General features: G+C 33.8%; 1 protein-coding gene across 1 annotated transcript in view; it reads left to right on the top strand.

Annotated features, from left to right (window-relative positions):
• Positions 1–19576, top strand: part of LOC148271955 (innexin inx7-like) — a 54661-nt gene extending 35085 nt beyond the window's left edge. Inside the window, exons 2-5 of the mRNA XM_088240705.1 lie at positions 7034–7270; positions 10174–10351; positions 11585–11732; positions 19333–19576. Coding sequence (XP_088096831.1) covers positions 7034–7270; positions 10174–10351; positions 11585–11732; positions 19333–19576 — 807 coding nt within the window. The remainder of the gene's footprint in view (positions 1–7033; positions 7271–10173; positions 10352–11584; positions 11733–19332) is intronic.
• The last annotated feature ends 453 nt before the right edge of the window (positions 19577–20029 follow it).

The following is a 20029-nucleotide window of genomic DNA, read 5'->3' as shown; positions in this document are numbered from 1 at the left end:
AATAGGCAAATGCGACGGTAGAGTTAAGTAAAAGTAATTTTTTTTAAACATGAAAATTATCCAAATTGATCCCAACATATATATTTCAACAGAGAAGAAGAGCACCTTTGAGAAGGGAATATAGAAGCCTAGGCATCTACAGGGCTTATGACCTCTTAATGTTTGATTTAAGTGACCGCTTTACACACTGTGTAACATTCACCATTATGCCTATATATGAATAACAATATTACTATTCGGGAATAACGATGAAATTAATACGTGTTTAGATATTCCGAGTAAAATTAAGCATCTAAAAATCAGAGGGATGATTATTCAAATATGCTGGATAAGAGGACATGCTGGTATCGTGGGAAATGAGAGAGCAGATGAACAAGCAAGAGCCGCAACTTGTAAAATAACGGCACCCTTCTTCTCAGAATTTTCCCTTAGCTTTGCTAAACGCTGTTTAAAACAAAATACGCATCAGCGTTGGGAGGATCATTACCGCGCTTCTTCTACAGGTAAAATCACTAAACCCAACGCTGGCTGATGCAGCAAACTTCCGTCGTCATCACCAAAGTACTTTCGAAACGACCCAATTTTTTACCGGACACGCAGCTATGAGAAGTTGCCTAATTAGGTTTAAATTAAGGAATGATGAATATTGTCCATGCGATGATATTTCTTTACAGAGTATCGAACATCTGTCATTTCAGTGCCCATTTTTCAGTTTACAACGCCATAATCTTGAAGCAGAATGCAGGAAAGATGGAATATCCTAAACAGATATCCACACTGTAGTTAAAAGTAGTTATCACGCGCCATTGTTCTTGAACTTGGCAACAATGGTGATTAGACTCATAAAGGTAATAAACCAAAATCAGTGATCGAACATCCCATTTCCAAGACAAACAAAAACGATTTTTTCCGAGTACCTTAGCCTTGTACATGACACGTAAGGCTACTAAATACAGGAGTTCAAATATGTATTTTTAAAAAAATACGTGTTTAGGCGAATTTTTACGATTCTTGTAATATAACTATCAATGTATTTACAATTATAACAAGTTTTCATAAATAATTTTCGGGTTTGAAAATAAGCACATACAAAACGGCTCGCAGTTGGCATCACGTCATTTTGACGTCACGCGTTATGACCGTCGACTGCGTTTCTAATAAACGTTGCGAACAAATTTGGCGCCAAAACGCCGTATGTGCCGTTTGTCACACGGGGCGCGTATCATCTCGTTTTCAAAATATGCATATTTTACACCTTCGTAGAAATTTTTTTCATCGTCGCACAAAAAAAAAATAATACTGCAACCATCGTATTTTTTGTTTATTTAATAATGAAAAAAATAAAAAACGAGAAAATACCATATTCTTCCTTCTAATGATGTTTACCTATGCATTCATCGGGCGCGGATAAGAGTCTTAAGCTAGGGTTTCCTAGGACAGCGGTGCCCGTATTTTAACGGCCGTAGTGAACGGTGATGCAGTGGACAGCCGTCGTAAAGCTCGGGTTTCCTAGGACAGCGGTGCCCGTATTTTAACGGCCGTAGTGAACATTAACGCGGTTGACAGCCGTCGTAACGGTGACTAGAGAGTGGTATTCTATAAAAATGGTGTTGATAACACCGTTAAAAAATAAAACCACTCTCTAGTCACCACTACGACGGCTTTCCACCGCATCACCGTTCACTACGGCCGTTAAGATACGGGCACCGCTGTCCTAGGAAACCCTAGCTTAACGGTGACTAGAGTGTGGTTTCTGCGGCGGCCTCCGTGGTGTAGTGGTCAAGACGCTTGACTCACACACGGAAGGTTCCGGGTTCGATTCCCGGTGAGAACACAAAAATTAAAATGTGATTTTTCTCAAGCCTGGGTGCTTTGTGATGTAATTCACCACTGTAATTAGGCCTCCTGGCCTGTTGTGGTGCAAAAAAAAATGTAAATGTAAAAAAAATGTTTCATAGGAAAACGGTGTTATCAACACCATTCAACACCGTTTCCTTAGGAAACCACTCTCTAGTCGACGTTACGACGGCTGTCCACTGCATCACCGTTCACTACGGCCGTTAAAATACGGGCACCGCTATCCTAGGAAACCCTAGCTTTACGATGGTGATAATTATGAAGATGCGTTTTATGAAGTGCGTTACTTTTTAGTCCAATGTATATATACATAAATATAGTTGGATAATTTATAAAGCGCCATTTTTGTGAAAATCACCTCAAGGGCGCTGTACAATTAATAAATATCCCAGTACGTCTTGCAGCTACAGAGCGCGTGGACGGTTGGGATTCTAGTTCCTCGTTTTTAATTAAGATCAATCAAAAATTATAACAGATAGGAGCTAGATTACAGGACGTCTTGCAGCTACAGAGCGCATGGACGGTTAGAAATTTAGCCCCCATTTGCACATTTTAAAAATTGACAAATGAATTTAGTGTATAAAAAAAATAAAATAATATGAATAATAAAAAGGAGTAAGATTACAACACGCCTTGCAGCTACTAAGCGCATAGACGATTGGAATTCTAGACCCCGTTTACAAAATTTAGGTATTTTAAAGTGTTATTTTTTTATTTTTTTTTATTTATTTACAATTTTAAAAAACCCGTTAGGGTTACATTAGAAATTTAATATTGTCTCGTCTAGTCTAGTTAGTTCAATCATCATGTCCTTTTCAGATTGATTTTAAATTTGTCTCCATTAAAAGTTTTCAAGTAGTAAGGTAGGTCGTTGTAGTGTTTAAGTCCATTATGTAGTATTTTTGACTGTCCTGTGTTTGTCTTTGCTTTTTCAATATGATAGTGTTTTTGTTGTCTGGTGTTATATTTATGTATGTCAGCATTTTTGACTAATATTATGTCGTCGTCTTGTATGTTTCCCAGTGTTATTTTGTGCACAATTTTTAAGGTCTCAATTTTAGTCAATATGTGTTCAATTGCTGTGTCTTATGCACCACTGAGTGTGGTTAGAGAAATGATGATTATGTGGCACTGATCTGCATCAGTTGTACCCTTATTTGAACAGAAAAATGGTGGCAATGAATATTGAATAATTTATTTAACGATAAGCAGTGTTGTTCACTCTAATTTGTATCAAAACGCCTTTGGAAATAAAGACATGAATAATCACTAATGACGATCAGAAAAGTAAGTAACAATTGATCATTTAAACAATAATATTTGCGCTCTGCATGTATTGTGTAAGTTTCAAGTTTAATTACTTATGGCCGCATTAGATAGGGTAAGAAATAGCCACGTGTACATTAGGGAAATATCACATCCTATATGAATTTTGATTTATTATTTTATTTTATTTATTGCGAATACAAACAGATGTACAGGTTGAATTAATATTTTAAAATACTATATAAAATGTATACATAGTAGGGCCTGCCATCCAATTATATGTATTCACAAAAAATGGACAAAACAAGGAGATAGTGGGAAGGAAAAGAAGGATATTGATGAGGAGTAGTGAAGGATGGAAGAAGGAAAATAGGAGTGGAAATTTGCATTTGATTAGAAAAGAGACAAAACGTCTATTCTCCGTTATTCTGAATCAAGCTTATTAGTTCTCTTCTGTACGTATTGCATGGAGTGTTAAATATAACAAGACTCTTAAAATTCTTGTTAAATGCTTCACATATACGAGGGATCGTAGAATGTTTCCGATGATTAGTTTTAATATTACGAATAAAGAAAATATCAGACAGTCTAGTTGGTCTGAAGCGGACACGGTAAGCAAGTAGATGATTGAGTTCTGGGGAATCAAATTTATTATTTACAAGTTTGTTAAGCAGAATCTGATCAAAAATAATATGCTAATGAATCAAGGTTATGAAATTTTAAAGAAGAAATTTGATAAAAATGTATGAAGTAGATTAATTTTATTTTATTTTATTTAAATAAAAAACGTATTATACATAATTTCATATAATATTCCCAAGGAGTTTTCGTAAAAAAACTAATTTAGGGACATGCAGATAACATGAGCGTGCGGTGAATATTATTTATTTATTTAACACTTTATATACATATTCAATAAATATACATGTAAGGACGGGCATATTGCCTTGAGGAAATTTCTTCCTACATACCCAAACTGTTTAGTTTGAGAAAATTACAAGTACGTGGACATATTGAAACTTATAATTTTATACAAAATTAAAAACAAAGATGAACTAAAAAAAATACTTAAAAATTAAAAAATAAACATTATACTATGAATAGAGGAGAGAGGACAGGAAGGAAAGAAGAAGGATAAAGGATCAATTTAAATATTTAGATAGTGACATTTCAATCTTGGCTTAAATGTAAATAAAGAAGAGGCGTCTTTAGAGAGGTTAGCATCACACAAAACTTACTCTTTCATGCCGATAACTTTAGAACTAACTATGGTTTTCATCCCCTATGCCCAGAATTCGTAGGTCTGCCAACAAACATACCAGTCTTGATTTCTTTGATAACAAGTTGTCTTCTTTCATACGATCACTGAATCAAATTCAATTATAAACACCTCTCTCTCGCTTCCACTCCCACCAAGTCTATTGTATATCATCGTGTCTTTTTTTGTTTATTTAATTTTCTATGTTTAAATATGTCCAAATGCCCACTGGGCAAATATGTAAATAAATTAATTAGTGGGTAGATTAATCGAGCAGTTACTACTGTGAAAGAGGAGGCATGAACATTAGAGCGATGAAAGGGTATTTAATGGGTTCTCTCGTTATTAAAACGAAGAGATAGTCCGTGTTGTGATGGAGGTTGGTCTTCCGAGCTCTTGCTCTCTCAGATAAACAGGTGAAGTGGGATTATTTAAAATATTGTGAAGAAGTAATAGAATGTGAATATTTCTTCTATGCCTGATACTGAGCCAGTGTAGTTGCGTGTGATATTCGGTTGTGTGGTCGAATTTGCAAAGATTAAAGATATAACATATACAAACATTTTGCAATCGTTCCAACTTATCAAGCCATTCGGAGTCAGCGTCTGGGTAACATACATCTGCTTCACTAAAATGTTTGAGTTTGTCCAAATGTTCATAGACAAAAGACTGGATTTTGGACTAGACTGGACAAAAGACTGGTCTATGGACATTTGGACAAACTCAAATATTGTAATGAAACCAACTGGTCCAAGAAGAAGTTTAAAAATTGAAAAATTGTTTTCGGGCGTTGCCTAGTATGTAAAACAATTCAGTCAGATGAATCTCTTCGCAACAATAAAGGTTTCAGCTCTTTAACTTCTCTAAAATCAACAAATGGAAGAATTGAAGAAATATGGATGTTCAAACAAAGGCAAAATGGTGAATGTTACACTTACAATGATAGGTCATAAGACCTGTAAATACCTAGACTGCCATATTCCCTTATTTAAGGTATTTTCCAACCCTGTTGTAATTTGTTAATCTAAATTTGTGGCAATGAGAGGGAAAACATTTCTGAGAGTATGGAAGTCTAGGCATGTTAAAGAGCTGTGCCGATAAGCCGATAATTTGTTTCAATGTATTTTAGCCAGAAGAATCGTATGTAAGTAGATACTGGCTAATTTTGATTTGTGAAGTTGCCACGCCTGACGGGACATTTGTTGGTTGGTAACCCTGCTCGTCCTCCGCGCCATTCTTCGCTTTTTTCAACGAGCTATGTGCGCACGCTTTTCTAATTGTTGAAAGTATTTCGCCTTTTTCGCCGTAAAAGTCAATATAACGCCGCGAACATTTTTATCATCTATCGCCATCAATCATCATCCGCCGCGCCGCCTCCAGACTCCAGACAATTGTGTGTATGCAGTTTTCCCGATCACCAGTTTTCCCGTTAGCGCGTGAGCTGATCGCCGACAAAGAAGAAGACTCAACACCAAGTTAGTCAGTGTTTCTATATATTGATTTTCTCTGGTTCGAGTGCATTTAATAGATTCTTGGCTGCATAATCCACTAGCTCACATTGGCAGTTTTGGGGCAAATAATGTAATTGTCCGCTATATAAAAAATATATTTAAATTCGCCAAGGAGAAGTCTATTTACAAGGATTCTCCAAGCTGGAAGCTTTATTGTTGCAAAAGGTTCATCTGATTAAATTATTTCTCGTACTAGGCAACGCCTGGATTCAATTTTTGAACGTCTTCTTGGACCAGTTGGTTCGATTTCAATATTTTGAGTTTATCCAAGTAGACAAAAAACTGGATTTCACCCCCTAGAGAGTCATTAAACCACTTAAACCAGCCAATGACTGGTATTTTGGTAATACTGGGAATTTTTTATTTTCAATTGCATTCTTTATGACATGTTCGATTATTTTAATCTTTGTTTTATTACGATTGAATTAATCAGTGTATTTTGAACCATTTTACGAAGCTGATGATTTTATCAGTCCGTTTACGAGTGTCGTCACAGTCATTATTGGGTATAATCAATCGCCTTGATTATAGAAAATCATCATTATTTTGGGTACGGCAAGGTGTGGTTATAACCTTCATAGCGCATTGTTGACTACTACATAATTATCTATTTCATTAATACCTAACGTTTTTTAAATAATTTTAAAAATAATTCATTTACAAAAAATATGTATTTAGTAAGTCCTGGTGTATTGCGTTAATGCAAGAATAACATAAAAAAAACAATTTAATTAATTTTTTTAAACAATATTTTGAGTTTGTTTAAATTAACATATTACAACAGAGATGAAGAACATTTAAGATAAGGTAATATAGAAGTCTAGGCATCTACAGGGCTTATGACCTGTCAATGGCTGGTTTAAGTGGCCACTTTACACACTGTGTAACATTCACCATTCTGCCTATATTCTATTTATTATATGAGCAAAAATTCATAAACGTTTCTTGTATACCCACGAACAGGCCGCCTTTGTGGGATTTTTTTGTTTACTATTTTTAATGTTTAAATGTATTCATTGCTATGTTATTACTCTTTATTTTTTTAAAACTCTGTTTTACCTCTTATGTATGTTGTAAAAAATAATAATATAAGAACGATTAAGTGGTAAGGATATGCTAATTATGATATTTTTTTCTCCAGATGTTGGCCAGCTTCTCCGTGCTCGGGAACCACGTGAAGATCAAGCCCGGGAAGGCGTCCATAGACAACCTGGTGTTCTGGCTCCACTACCGCGTGTCCTTCGTCATCCTTGTCCTGTGCACCATCCTCGTCTGCTCCAGGGAGTACATCGGCGAGCACATCAGGTGTATCGTGGACAGCGGGGTGCCGGAACATGTCATCAATACCTTTTGCTTCTTCACCAGCACATTTACTGTGGTATTTAACTCGTTGATTTGTACTTTAAGAAAGAGATAGAGCTAAATATACGCAGCGTATTTACGATCTAGACAACAATGCATCAATACACCAGATCATCAATCAGAATGGGTTGATATTGTCGCTGGAGTACCTCAAGGTGGAGTTTTAACACCACTACTATTTATCAATCCGATAGCAGAATGTCTTAATTGTTCATATCATCTCTATGCAGATGATTTACAACTATATCTTCATTGCAGATCTGAAAGCATCAGTGAAGCAACAAAACCGATGTCTCATAAACTTAATAGTGTGTCAACATGAACAAAATAGTATGGTCAACTTATAAACCCATCTAAAATACAAATTATGTTCACTAAATGCTCACTCGTCCAAGTATTACTACTGCCTATTCTGGGTTACGCTGATGTTTTCATGACTGATTTAAGCTGTGAGCAACTCAAAAAATTTGAACGACTTCAGAATAAATGCATAAGGTATATTTTTGGTCTTAGGAAATATGAACACGTTTTTGATTATGTAGGCAACTGAAATGGCACAAAATTAGACAGCGGAGAGACTATCACTTTCTCAAACTTCTGTTTATTGTACTTCATAGTTCTAACGCTCCTATATACCTCTGTGGAAAAATTCAACGCTTATCAAATCATGGTTTACCTCTTCGTTTTAATTCTCAAAGCACTCTCTTAATACCCACCCACATTTCCTCTTTCTTCTCTTATATAATGGTGTCCATGCGGCTCGACTGTGGAATCATCTCCCATCCATCAAAGATGTTACAGTATCTCTGTTTAAATCACGTCTGAAGAAACATCTCCTTTCTCTTCCTTAATCTCTTCTTCTTTTCTCTTTCCTATTTATTCCCTTTTCTCGTCAAGTAATAGTATAAGATAATTTATATTAAAATACAATTAAAATTTTATATTAGAAGCACTAACTCTGTGGTTATTTATTTTATCAAATAAAATTATTTGTATTTTTGTATATCTTAAGCTTTTTAAAAATATTTTCTATTGAATGTGTTTTGCAACTTGAATTATAAAATTTATACTTTTATTTTATTGGTGGTTAAAAGAAATTGCCATTTAGCAATAAGCCTGTCAATGTACAATTAACATTATGCACAAAAAGTTAAATAAATCTTCTTTTTTATTTATTTTTTTCTACCGACCGGTTTCAAAACTATACAAGCTTCTTTATCAAGGTAAATTCGTTAATTTCTCCTTAATAAAGATCGGTAGAAAAAAACAAGTAATTAAAAACAAAACTTGAGAAGATGTATAAGAAAATAAGAATTGAAGAAATATGGATGTTCAAACATGGGCAAAATGGTGCATGTTGCACAGTGTGTAAAGTTGACACTTAAACCAGCCAATGACAGGTCATAAGCCCTGTAAATGCCTTGACTTCCATATTCCCTTATTTAAGGTATTCTCCATCCCTGTTGTAATTTTTTAAAAACAAAACTGTTTTTATTTATTTTATTTTATTTATTTATTCATACATTTTATAATATTACATACATTTTTTTGTACACTTTGCCCAGCTAACAATGATACAAACCCCGTTCCAAGCTAGGCAATTATATTTTCATACATAATAATTATTTACAAATTAAAAGAAAGAACAGACAAATAAAATATAAACTTACTAGTATACACATATTTATATATACATATACATACACACATATATATACAAAATTTAATTAATACACGCCAGACTTCATGATTTCCTTTTGTATTTTTTTTCACTATTTTTTATTTTAAATTTTAATTTTATTTAAAATAAAAAAAATTACATCTAGTAAGAATTATTGTTTTAAATTGAATCGGAATTCACTTCGTAACACTTCATTATAAATTATTATGAAAATAAAACTTTGTTATTAGTGTTACACAATTTTTATTCTTTTACAAGAACACTACTATAGTTTCGGAAGAGCACTCCTTCCATCGACGGGTGATATAAAACTAATATAGTAAACAATCAATCAATTGTCCCGTAAAGTCAACGCGACAAGTTCTTTTTTTTTAAAATTCATTGCCCAAGAAAAAAAATATTCAAAACGCGTTTATTTATCGTAGCGGCTCCAAATTTAATTTACTTTGTCCCCATTTAGATATTTTTAATACAAAATTTTGTAACTTCAAAAAAAACCTTTTGGAACACTGTAAAATGAAACATTTGTCAGTGTGTAATAAGTTTATGTTCAAAGGAACTTAAAGAATTATGTTTATTTTATTATAATATCAACATTTTGAATTGGTCAACTATATTATGAAAATCCCTCTCCTCCACTCCTCCACTCTATTTCCTCATCCCTTAACCTTCTTAAGAGCTCTTTTTTTTCTCATGTCTTTTATAATATATTATTTTTCTCTTTTCTGTGTAACATGTTCTCTCATTATATTTGTGAAAAACTTTAACTGGATGTGTGTACTATTTTTTATATTTTGTATTCTTATACAGGGTGTTCTTTAAACCCAGTCACATCCGAAACCACGATGATCAGTATGGGCAAGAAGACATAATAGCATATTAAAAAAAATATTTAAAACAAAGATTTTTTTTAAAAATGAAAATATTAAAAAAAACAAATGGTTCCTTACTTCTGCAGGGGAGAAGTAAGGGGAGCACGGCGCAGTGTCAGATTCCCCCCTCTACCTCCTCGTTTCACCCCAGCAGAAGTAAGCAACCATTAGCTTTTTTGTTTTATTTTTTTAAATTTTATTAATTCTAAAAAAGTATTTTTATGTGGCAATATGTCTTCTTGCTCATACTGATCATCGTGGTTTCGGATGTGACAGGGTTTAAAGAACATCCTGTATAACAACTGTTGTTTTTCCTTAATAAATAAAAATAAAAATTATAAGGTTATACTATTGGTTCATTTTCAGATCAGGCACTACAATGAATCAATGCTCCAGTCAGGGTACATTCCTCACGCTGGAGTCGGACCTTCCAGCGATAATGATGAGCTGAAGCATCACGCGTACTACCAATGGGTTCCGTTCATGCTGTTTGGACAGGCAATCATGTTTTACCTGCCGCACAAACTGTGGAGAAAACTGGAAGGTAAATAAATAAACTTTTAGACGTTTCTCCGCAATGCAAATATAATAAAATGCCTGTCTCTTTACGTTCCACCATTTCGGGTTAGGGGCAGACACAGAGGATAGAACGCCGCATCACTCTGTCATTGTACACAGGCCTCGCTTCTTCTATTACATACATCTTCTCATGCCCTCTGCATCATCATGTGCGGAAAGGGAGTGACGATGATGATTTTTTAAGTTTCATTTTTCCGAAATGACTCCGCGTGTGACGTCTCAAGTTCTCTTCCGCTTTTTTTCGTTCAGTTCTGCCAAATGGTCTGTTTTCTTACCGTAACCCGGAAATCGTTCACAACTCTCTTATCATTGGTTAATTCATGTAAACTAGTGACGTCATTCAAAATGGTTCGTTTTTATTAAAATGTATACATTTTATTACAATATTTTGAGATTGTCCAAATGTTTGTAGGCAAAAGACTGGATTTTACCCCCTAGGGAGTCATTAAGATTTAAAAAATGCTACGGAGATGGAGAAAATTTTCGAGAAGAGAATACAGATGTCTTGGCATTTACAGGGCTTATGACCTGTCGTTGGCTGTGAATATGGATTTTAAAAAATCTGCAAAATGGCGAATATTACAAGTGTGTAAAATAGCCAGTTAAAATAGCCAACGACAGGTCATAAGCCCTGTAAATACCTAGATTTCCATATTTCCTTCGCTAAAAGGTTATCCATCTCAGTTGTAATTTGTATACTTTTTTTTCATACATTTTCAAGAAACTTGGCATTATATTTTTTTATTTTAATGCAATATTAATACATTATAAGAATAGAAGCATAAAGTATTAAAACAAATTTGTCCCGATAAACTATTAAATAATTAAATAAATAAAACAACTTTGCTTTTAAATACAATTTTCTTTTCCATCTACCGGTTTCAAAGCAAGCAAGCTCCTTCTTCAAGGTTTACGTATCTACAGGTCCTATTACCTGTCATTAGCTGGTTTAAGTGGCTATTTTACACACTGTGTAACATTCAGACTTCTATATTCCCTTTTCCAAAATGTTCTTCATCTCTGTTGTAATATGTTAATATTAACAGCTCCCCGGGGAGTTGGATTCAGTCCTTATCTACAAAACTTTGGACAAACTCAAAATATTGTTGCTCTATTTATGTTATGATCAAGAAATATATGCGCGTACAAGAACGTTGACATGCTGTTTCAACAGCTTGCTATTTTTGTTGATCATCAGGAGGGAGGATCCAAGCGCTGGTGGATGGTCTGCAGATGGCTTCACTATCCTACGCTGATCAGGATTTCGAAGTGAATGGAAAAATTGTACCGTCTAAGGAAACTGTGAAAGCAAAAATGTCAACCATCAGAATTGACTTCTTGACAAGGTAAAATTTACAGAACAGATCTATTATATTTATAGTAAAATTATTGAAATACCCGTGAATTTAATAATTAATTCAGTTTTCTGCGTCACCATATTCAAAACGTATTTTGGTATAATGACTGTATTATAGTCGTGCGGTAATTACTACAACTAGTAACTTCAAAATTAAAATTTATGACCTAAATACTAAAAACACATTTTTGTATCTTACTTCATGAATGATTAAACTAAAAGCATATAATTTTATTTTATTTTATTTTATTTTAATTTATTTTATTTTATTTTATTTTATTTTATTTTCCTTTTTTGTTATTTATTTATTTTGTTTTTTTATATTTTATTTTATTTAATTTTTATTTTTTTTATTTTTTTATTATTATTATTTTTTATTTATTTATTTTAATAATATATACGGCAAAATTGCCTTTTACAAAACTTATATATTTGGTTGAATTATTTAAAAACAAACATACATTACTAAGGTTTTATTAATGTATGTTTGTTATTATTTTAAAAAATTATATAACACATTCAGTAGAAGATTAAAACAATTAAAAATAAATAAATATAAAACAAGTTTGCTTTCAACCCATTTTTTTTCTTCCGACCGGCTTCATAGCCACACAAGCTTCTTTATAAATGTATAAATTAGCAATGAATCTTCTCCAATTTTATTTTTAACAGTGTTTACTCAATATTGAATCTAAACATATGGAGCTAATTAGTAAAATTTTGTTATGGAAGGTGTGAAGTGAGATGGATACGATATTTAAAACTAGACAATAATTACAATATTTGAGTTTGTCCAAATGTTCGTAGACAAAAGATTGGATTTCACCCCCTCGGGAGTCATTAAGATTAACAAATTATAACAGGGATGGAGAATACCTTAAATAAGGGAATATGGAAGTCTGGGCATTTACAGGGCTTATGACCTGTCATTGGCTGGTTTAAGTGGCCACTTTAAACACTGTGTAACATTTACCCTTTATCTTCTCTTAAATGTTCTTCATCCCTGTTGTAATATATCAATATAAACAGCTCCCCTGGGAGTTGAATCCAGTCCTTGTCTACAAAAATGTGGACAAACTCAAAATATTGTTGATAAATCCACCTGGTCCACGAAGACGTATAGAAATTGAAAAAATAAGATTTTCAGGCGTTGCCTAGTAATAGGTGATATAATTCAAATAGATGAATCTCACCCGCATAAATAAAGGTTTCAACTCTTTAACTTCACAAACATCAACAGATGAAAGAATTGAAGGAACATAGACCAACATAGAACAACCGTCCATGCGCTCAGTAGCTGCAAGACTTGTAATCTAACTTCTATTTTTATAAATTGATTTTTTATATTTTTTTTAAATATCACAAAATCTCTAAACTTTGTCAAATAAAAAATGTAAATAAGGGCTAGATTTCTTACTGTCTATGCGCTCTGTAGGTGCAAGTCGTGCTGTAATCTAGCTCCTGTATATCACAATTGGAGACGAGGAACAAGAATCCCAACCATCCATGCGCTCTGTAGCTGCAAGACGTGGTGGGATATTTATTTATTGTACAGCGCCCTTGAGGTGATTTTCACAAAAACGGCACTATATAAATTATCCAAATATATAAATAGATGTTCAAATATGGGCAGAATGGTGAATGTTACACAGTGTGTAAAGTGGCCACTTAAACCAGCCAATGACAGGTCATAATACCTGTAGATGCCTAGACTTCTATGTTACCTTCTCTTAAATGTTCTTCATGTCTGTTGTAATATGTTAATATAAACAGCTCCCCAGGGAGTTGAATCCAGTCCTTGTCTACAAAAATTTGGACAAACTCAAAATATTGTCAATATGTTTACATTTTTAAAAATCTAAACATGTTCAATTACCGGTTACCGACGAAGATACTTTGAATTTTGTCACTTCCTAAATATTTGAGTTTTTTCTTTCTTCTCCCTGTTTCCTTCTCTCTTTACCCCCCCCTCTCTTCATGGTAAAACTCTCCGTAAGATTTCATATTCCGGCCATGTGTTGAGAGGTGCTGAATATACTATTCTTCAGTTTGGGTAGATGGAGGGTAGTAGAGGGCTCGGAAGATAACAGCTTTCCTGTCTTTGAAACATCCGATAGTGAATCAGGGCCTCGATTACGATGGGAAGATAACGACGTCATACCTTCACCTTGACGGTATAGATGAAGATAAATTCCCTCTAACGACTATAAATATATACTACCGACCCTCCGCCTTCAAGTTTTGGGTAGGTACATCGATATGAAACATGGGAAAGCGTGCGTCACGGTACACATATCTACGCTCTAAAATGACATCGCACACTGAAGTGTGACGTCATAGTTGAAGATAAAAGTCTCCCGATTGACTACTAAGATACACTACCGATCCCCCCCATCAAGTTTTGATGTGGGTACATCGGTTTATACCGACGGGTCTAGAACCCCTTGATACGTTTATCTACGCATTAAAAGTGTCAAAAATTTTGTTCCACCGAGCAATTTTTCCTTCAATTATAATTTATTAAAAATTTTAAACGTTTTGAGGGTGGTATTTTTTTTCTTAAAAGCCTTTTAAAAATACGAGAGGGAAACAAGTAAATTTTAAAGTCAAATTAAATTCCGACATAACTGTCGCTTTAATAAAACGAACGCCTAGATGTGAAAATAATGTCGCTAGATTCTGTCCTATTAACAAATAAGGGTATCTTGGCGTTAGAAAGTTACCACTAAAAAAATAATTTAGATATTATATTTTTTTCATCTGTTTTACTATCTTTCTGAGAGAACGTATCGAGAGCCGGCTTTGTAATCGCTACGTACTACCTCAGTAGATAAATGCCGACGATCGTTAGGCATATCGTTTTGGCAATGGTTAAAAGTCATATGAAAATCATATTCCAGCGAGTATTTTTTGCTTGAATTGGGATTTATTGGAGTTTATAATCGCTTTGACGTGGGCACTTTCTATCACAGAAGCCTATTTAAAATGTAAATAAGAACTATTTTAAATGTTAATGGCGTAAGGAACGCGGACTTATTGTTTGCGGTCATTCATTGACTTGTTTCGATCATATAATGTGTATGTGGCAAGTAGGTAGAACATACCGAGGTAAGATTCAAATAGTACAAAAGTTAAGTATACCGTCTCGATATAAACAGATGAAGATAGCGTTCATAAATTAACGTATATATTCAAAACCATTCGAAATATAATTAATGTACAGGAACTTTTAAAGATTTATTTTGCATTGTGCCAATCAATTTTGAAGTACGGTATAATCGGTTGGGGTGGTGCGAGTGACACAGTTTTAAATAGTGTATTTGTTGCACAAAAAATCCATCATTAAAATAATACTCAGAGTCCCGATACAGACATCTACTGAAGAAATATTCCATAAATCACAACTTATGACACCAAAACAATTCTACGCTAAAACAATACTCACTTATAGATTCAAAAACAACTCTTACTTAAATGAAAGACATAACCCCCACAATACATCACATACAAATAATATAATCACTAGATCCTCAACACATAAACGACTTAACCAAATACAAACTAATACCACTTTCGGACAAAGGGATTTTGAGTATTATTCAATTAAAATCTAAAACCTACTTCCACTATCTATTAAAGCAATTAGTAATGAGAAAATGTTTAAAAAGGCTATAAAAAATGGATATAGTGGAGCTAGGTAGAAGTAAAATGGATTGCCTCATTCGCCCATACCAATACTGAATGAACTGCTCCACAATTGTAAAGCTTATGTTAGGTTTTTGTTGTTTTCATTGTGTGTTTTGTAATATAAATAATATAGATGTAGATAAATACCTTGTTTTTAAAACTGTCTGAATATTTGTTAATTATGTTTGTTTTTTAAGCTAGTCTTCTTTGTTTATTCTCAAATGTAATTTAAAAAACTAAATTGTTAAGTGTCCTCGGCACGGGGAACCCCAGGTGAGGTCACATTATTTTTATTATTAATTATAGTTTGTAAGCGAAAAATATGAATAAATAAAATAAATAAATAAATAATCGAGGCACAGGATTAGAACTGTGGAGGAGCTGTTTCGCACTGCTCAAGATAGGGAAGCTTTCTTCCGAGTAGTCGTCTACGTCAGGGGAACGCGACATGACACGTGAAGAAAATGGATATTATCAATATTTTGATGTACTAACTGTTGGATTTGACATCTCCGTATGTCTCCGATAGACTATGAAATCATGTATTTACAAAAACATATTTGGACATAGTTGTTAATGATTAATATGTTTTCTTTACGAATGATTGTAAAGTGATTAGCATGTTCACGAGAAGGATATGATTCTGTTTTATTTCTGTAATAATTCAAGTACTTTTTAGACATGATAAAAATAATATTTTTATGAGAATTTCTGCACATGTATGATTAGTGTCAGAAAACAATAAAACTGTGACAAATGTGTTCAGGTTAATCAGATAAAAGTTATTTTATACTTGTCTTATCAATGTAGACAGAAATGTGTGTAATATTCAATGTAAATATTTTATTAGGGGTATTAATGTGCTTCTGTGTGGTGATTCATTGACAATTATATGAACATTTGTTGCAACAGAGAGGGAAAACATTTTTGCGAAGGGAATACGGGAGTCTAGGCATTTATAGGGCTTATGACCTGTCATTGACTGGTTTAAGTGGCTACTTTACACACTGGATGTTTAAAAAAAAAAGGAAAAAACTGTCAATGGAACAAATTTTTTGACAGTAAGATGTAGATGTGCATATAGAAGGGTACTAGACCCGCCGGTAAAAACCGATGTACCTACATCAAAACTTGAAGGTGGAGAGTCGGTAGTGTATTTTCGCAAACGCTCTGGAGAATTTATCCTTAACTATGACGTCATTATGAAGTTACTTATGTCACATTGGTGCGTAGATATGTGTACCGTGACATAGGCTTCCCCTTGTTACATATCGATGTACCTACCCAAAACTTGAAGGTGGGTCGGTAGTGTATCTTCGTAATCGCTTGATAGAATTTATCTTCAACCATACCGTCGTGGTGAAGGTATGACGTCTTTAGCTACCCATAATAATAGTGGCCCTAAGGGGGGTACCAGTAATAGCCCAGCTTAAATGCTATAAACACGACAAATAACACCTTATTATGATTGTCATGGTAGTGATAAAACTGATTCACTATATTTTGAGTTCGAATCTAATTTGCACTGTGCCAATCAATTTTAGAGTACGGTATAATCGGTTAGGGTGGTGCGAGTGACACAGTTTTAAATAGTCTATTTGTTGTACAAAAATCCATAGTTAAAATAATACTCAGAGTCCAGATACAGACATCTACTGAAGAAATATTCCATAAATCACAACTTATGACACCAAAACAATTATACGCTAAAACAACACTCACTTATATATTCAAAAACTACTCTTACTCAAATGAAAGACATAACCCCTACAATACATCACATACAAATAATATAATCACTAGATCCTCAACACAAAGACAACTTACACAAATACAAACTAATACCACTTTCGGACAAAGGGATTTTAAGTATTATTCAATTAAAATCTATAACCTACTTCCACTATCTATTAAAACAATAAGTAACGAGAAAATGTTTAAAAAGGCAATAAAAAATGGATATAGTGGAGCTAGGTAGAAGTAAAATGGATTGTCTCATTCGCCCATACCAATATTGAATCAACTGCTCCACAAGTGTATAGCTTATGTTAGGTTTTTGTTATTTTCATTGTGTGTTTTGTAATATAAATAATATAGATGTACATAAATACCTTGTTTTTAAAACTGTCTTAATATATGTTAATTATGTTTGTTTTTTAGGTTAGTCTTCTTTGTTTATTCTCAAATGTAATTTTAAAAAAGTATATTGCTAAGCGGCCTCGGCACGGGAAACCCCAGTGAGGTCACATTATTTTTATTATTAATTATAGTTTGTAAGCGAAAAATATGAATAAATAAATATGTAAGTCTGAACAGGAAAGGGAGTAGGAAAATATGAGCGGGAAAGGAAATATGAAAGTCTGAACCAAGAGCAGAATATGGAAGTCTGAACCGAGAGCAGAATATGGAGATTTGAACAGGGAAGAGAATATATAAGTCAGAGCAGGGAAGGAAAAACAGAAGTCTGAGTAGGGAAGGGAATGTGGAAGTTTGAACAGAGAGGAGAATATGGAAGTTTGAACAGGGAAGAGAATATATAAGTCTGAAATGGGAAAGGAAAATGAAAGTATGAGCAGGGAAGATAATATGAAGGCCTTTATTCAGGCTGGGAATATGGATAAACGGAATATATTCCTTCGTCTAAAATTTTATCCATCTGCGTTGTTACATGTTAATTTATATAACTCCTTGGTGGTGAAATTCAGTCCTTGCCTACGAGAACAAGTATTCCGACTAAAGCTAGGGTTTCCTAGAACAGCGGTGCCCGTATTTTAACGGCCGCAGTGAACGGTGATGCGGTGGACAGCCGTCGTAACGATGACTAGAGTGTGGTTTCCTAGGAAAACGGTGTTATCAACACCATTTAACACCATTTTCCTAGGAAACCACTCTCTAGACGGCGTTACGACGGCTTCCCACCGCATCACCGTTCACTACGGCCGTTAAGATACGGGCACCGCTGTCCTAGGAAACCCTAGCTTAACTGAAAATATTGTTGATAACATAGAATTAGAATTAGTCCAGAAGGAGCGTAGAATCATATTTGAATACATTGGACTGTGTCCAATAATTCCCCCACTATGGCCTACTTTCGCCGCGCGCATTCGTGATGTCGCCGCGTAATGTTGCTTGATGGGAATTTTTTTTATCATAACACAAATATAAGGTAAAAAAAAGTAATCTGTTGATTTCTCTAAAATTTTATTGTGCACGCGGAAACATTGATTGAAACAACAGAGTAGATAAGTAAAGGGTCATTTAAAAAGAGTAATTGAATTAATGATATTTGAACTTATAATGTAAAACGAATTTTATTTTATATAAAACGGATATTTTTATATCATGTAAAATAATATTTGATGTTTTAAAAATAATGTCGTTCAAGTCTCCCCTACGGCGTTGTTTAATCCGAGGTCTAATTTTTATTAGTTTTTTTGTTAGGTGAGCAAAGTGGGGTAACAAAACTTACAACCCTGGCAACACTAACGAAATTTCCACTTTGTTTCTTCGAAAATCTTACAGATGGAAGAATAATTAAATTTTTAAGTAATGCATTTGCTACTTAAACATTCGTTTGCTAATTACACGTGAAATGTGATACCATCCTGTTTCTTTAAGATCCTAGCAGTATTTCTACACTTTAAAACGACACAACACTGCATAGTTGAATTCAAATCAGGAATTGCGTACTGAGCGACGTCTACAAAGAAACTAATGGGTCAAAACGTAAAACTACTCATTTATGAGTAGTTTGTCGCCTTCTGTTTGATGTGCGTACGCGGTTTCTGGACTATTCTTAATTCTATGGTTGATAATTTTTAATTATTTATTAGGCTATTCTAGTTTAACATGTCGCAGTGATATCATAAACTAATAAATACAATTCAATAATTCTTCAACAGACTCCATATAACGAGGACTTGGTCTCTTTGGCTCATCTTTTGTGAAATGCTCAATTTCCTTAACATCATCTTCCAAGTGTACATCACCAATGTCTTCCTCGGTGGATACTTCATGGGTTTGGGGCACCAGGTCTCTGGAGTCAATTGGGATGGAATTATGGATCCTTTGGACATCATATTCCCGAAGGTAAGCCAATATTTTTTAGCCCTCGGGACTTTAAAAGATAAACTGATGCTTAATTAAATAAATTACAGCTTGCCCACTACAAACCGCACCTAAGTTTCCTTGGCGATAGTCAAATACAAGGAAAAATTGCTTGTTGCTAATAAAAAAAGTTGCCAAAGGCAACTATAAATTGGTAGCTTTGGTATATTTCTGCAGAAAGTAAATTAATCCAGAAGTACGCAAAACATAGATACTTTTTAAGATCGAGGAAAAGAGGAAAATGAATTATTTACCGTATGGGATCGATCGATCGTTAATTCGCTGAAAAAAATAGGAAATCATCTTTCGAAGCCACCAGAAACGATCATGGATAATAGCAAAAAGCTTTAATCGGTATTTTTCTAGAAATAAAATGAGACCACACTACATGTGTTTAGAAAATTGATTAGGATAACCGGGGCACAACGAAGGAGAATGAACAATATTGAAAACAATTGAAATTTTGAAAAAATCAGTGTGCTTCGATGAAAA

The sequence above is a fragment of the Micrasema longulum genome, unplaced genomic scaffold (assembly GCF_059751315.1).
Source record: "Micrasema longulum isolate JH-2025_06_02 unplaced genomic scaffold, ASM5975131v1 h1tg002564l, whole genome shotgun sequence".
Classification (NCBI taxonomy): domain Eukaryota; kingdom Metazoa; phylum Arthropoda; class Insecta; order Trichoptera; family Brachycentridae; genus Micrasema; species Micrasema longulum.
This window is presented reverse-complemented; position numbering and strand designations above follow the sequence as displayed.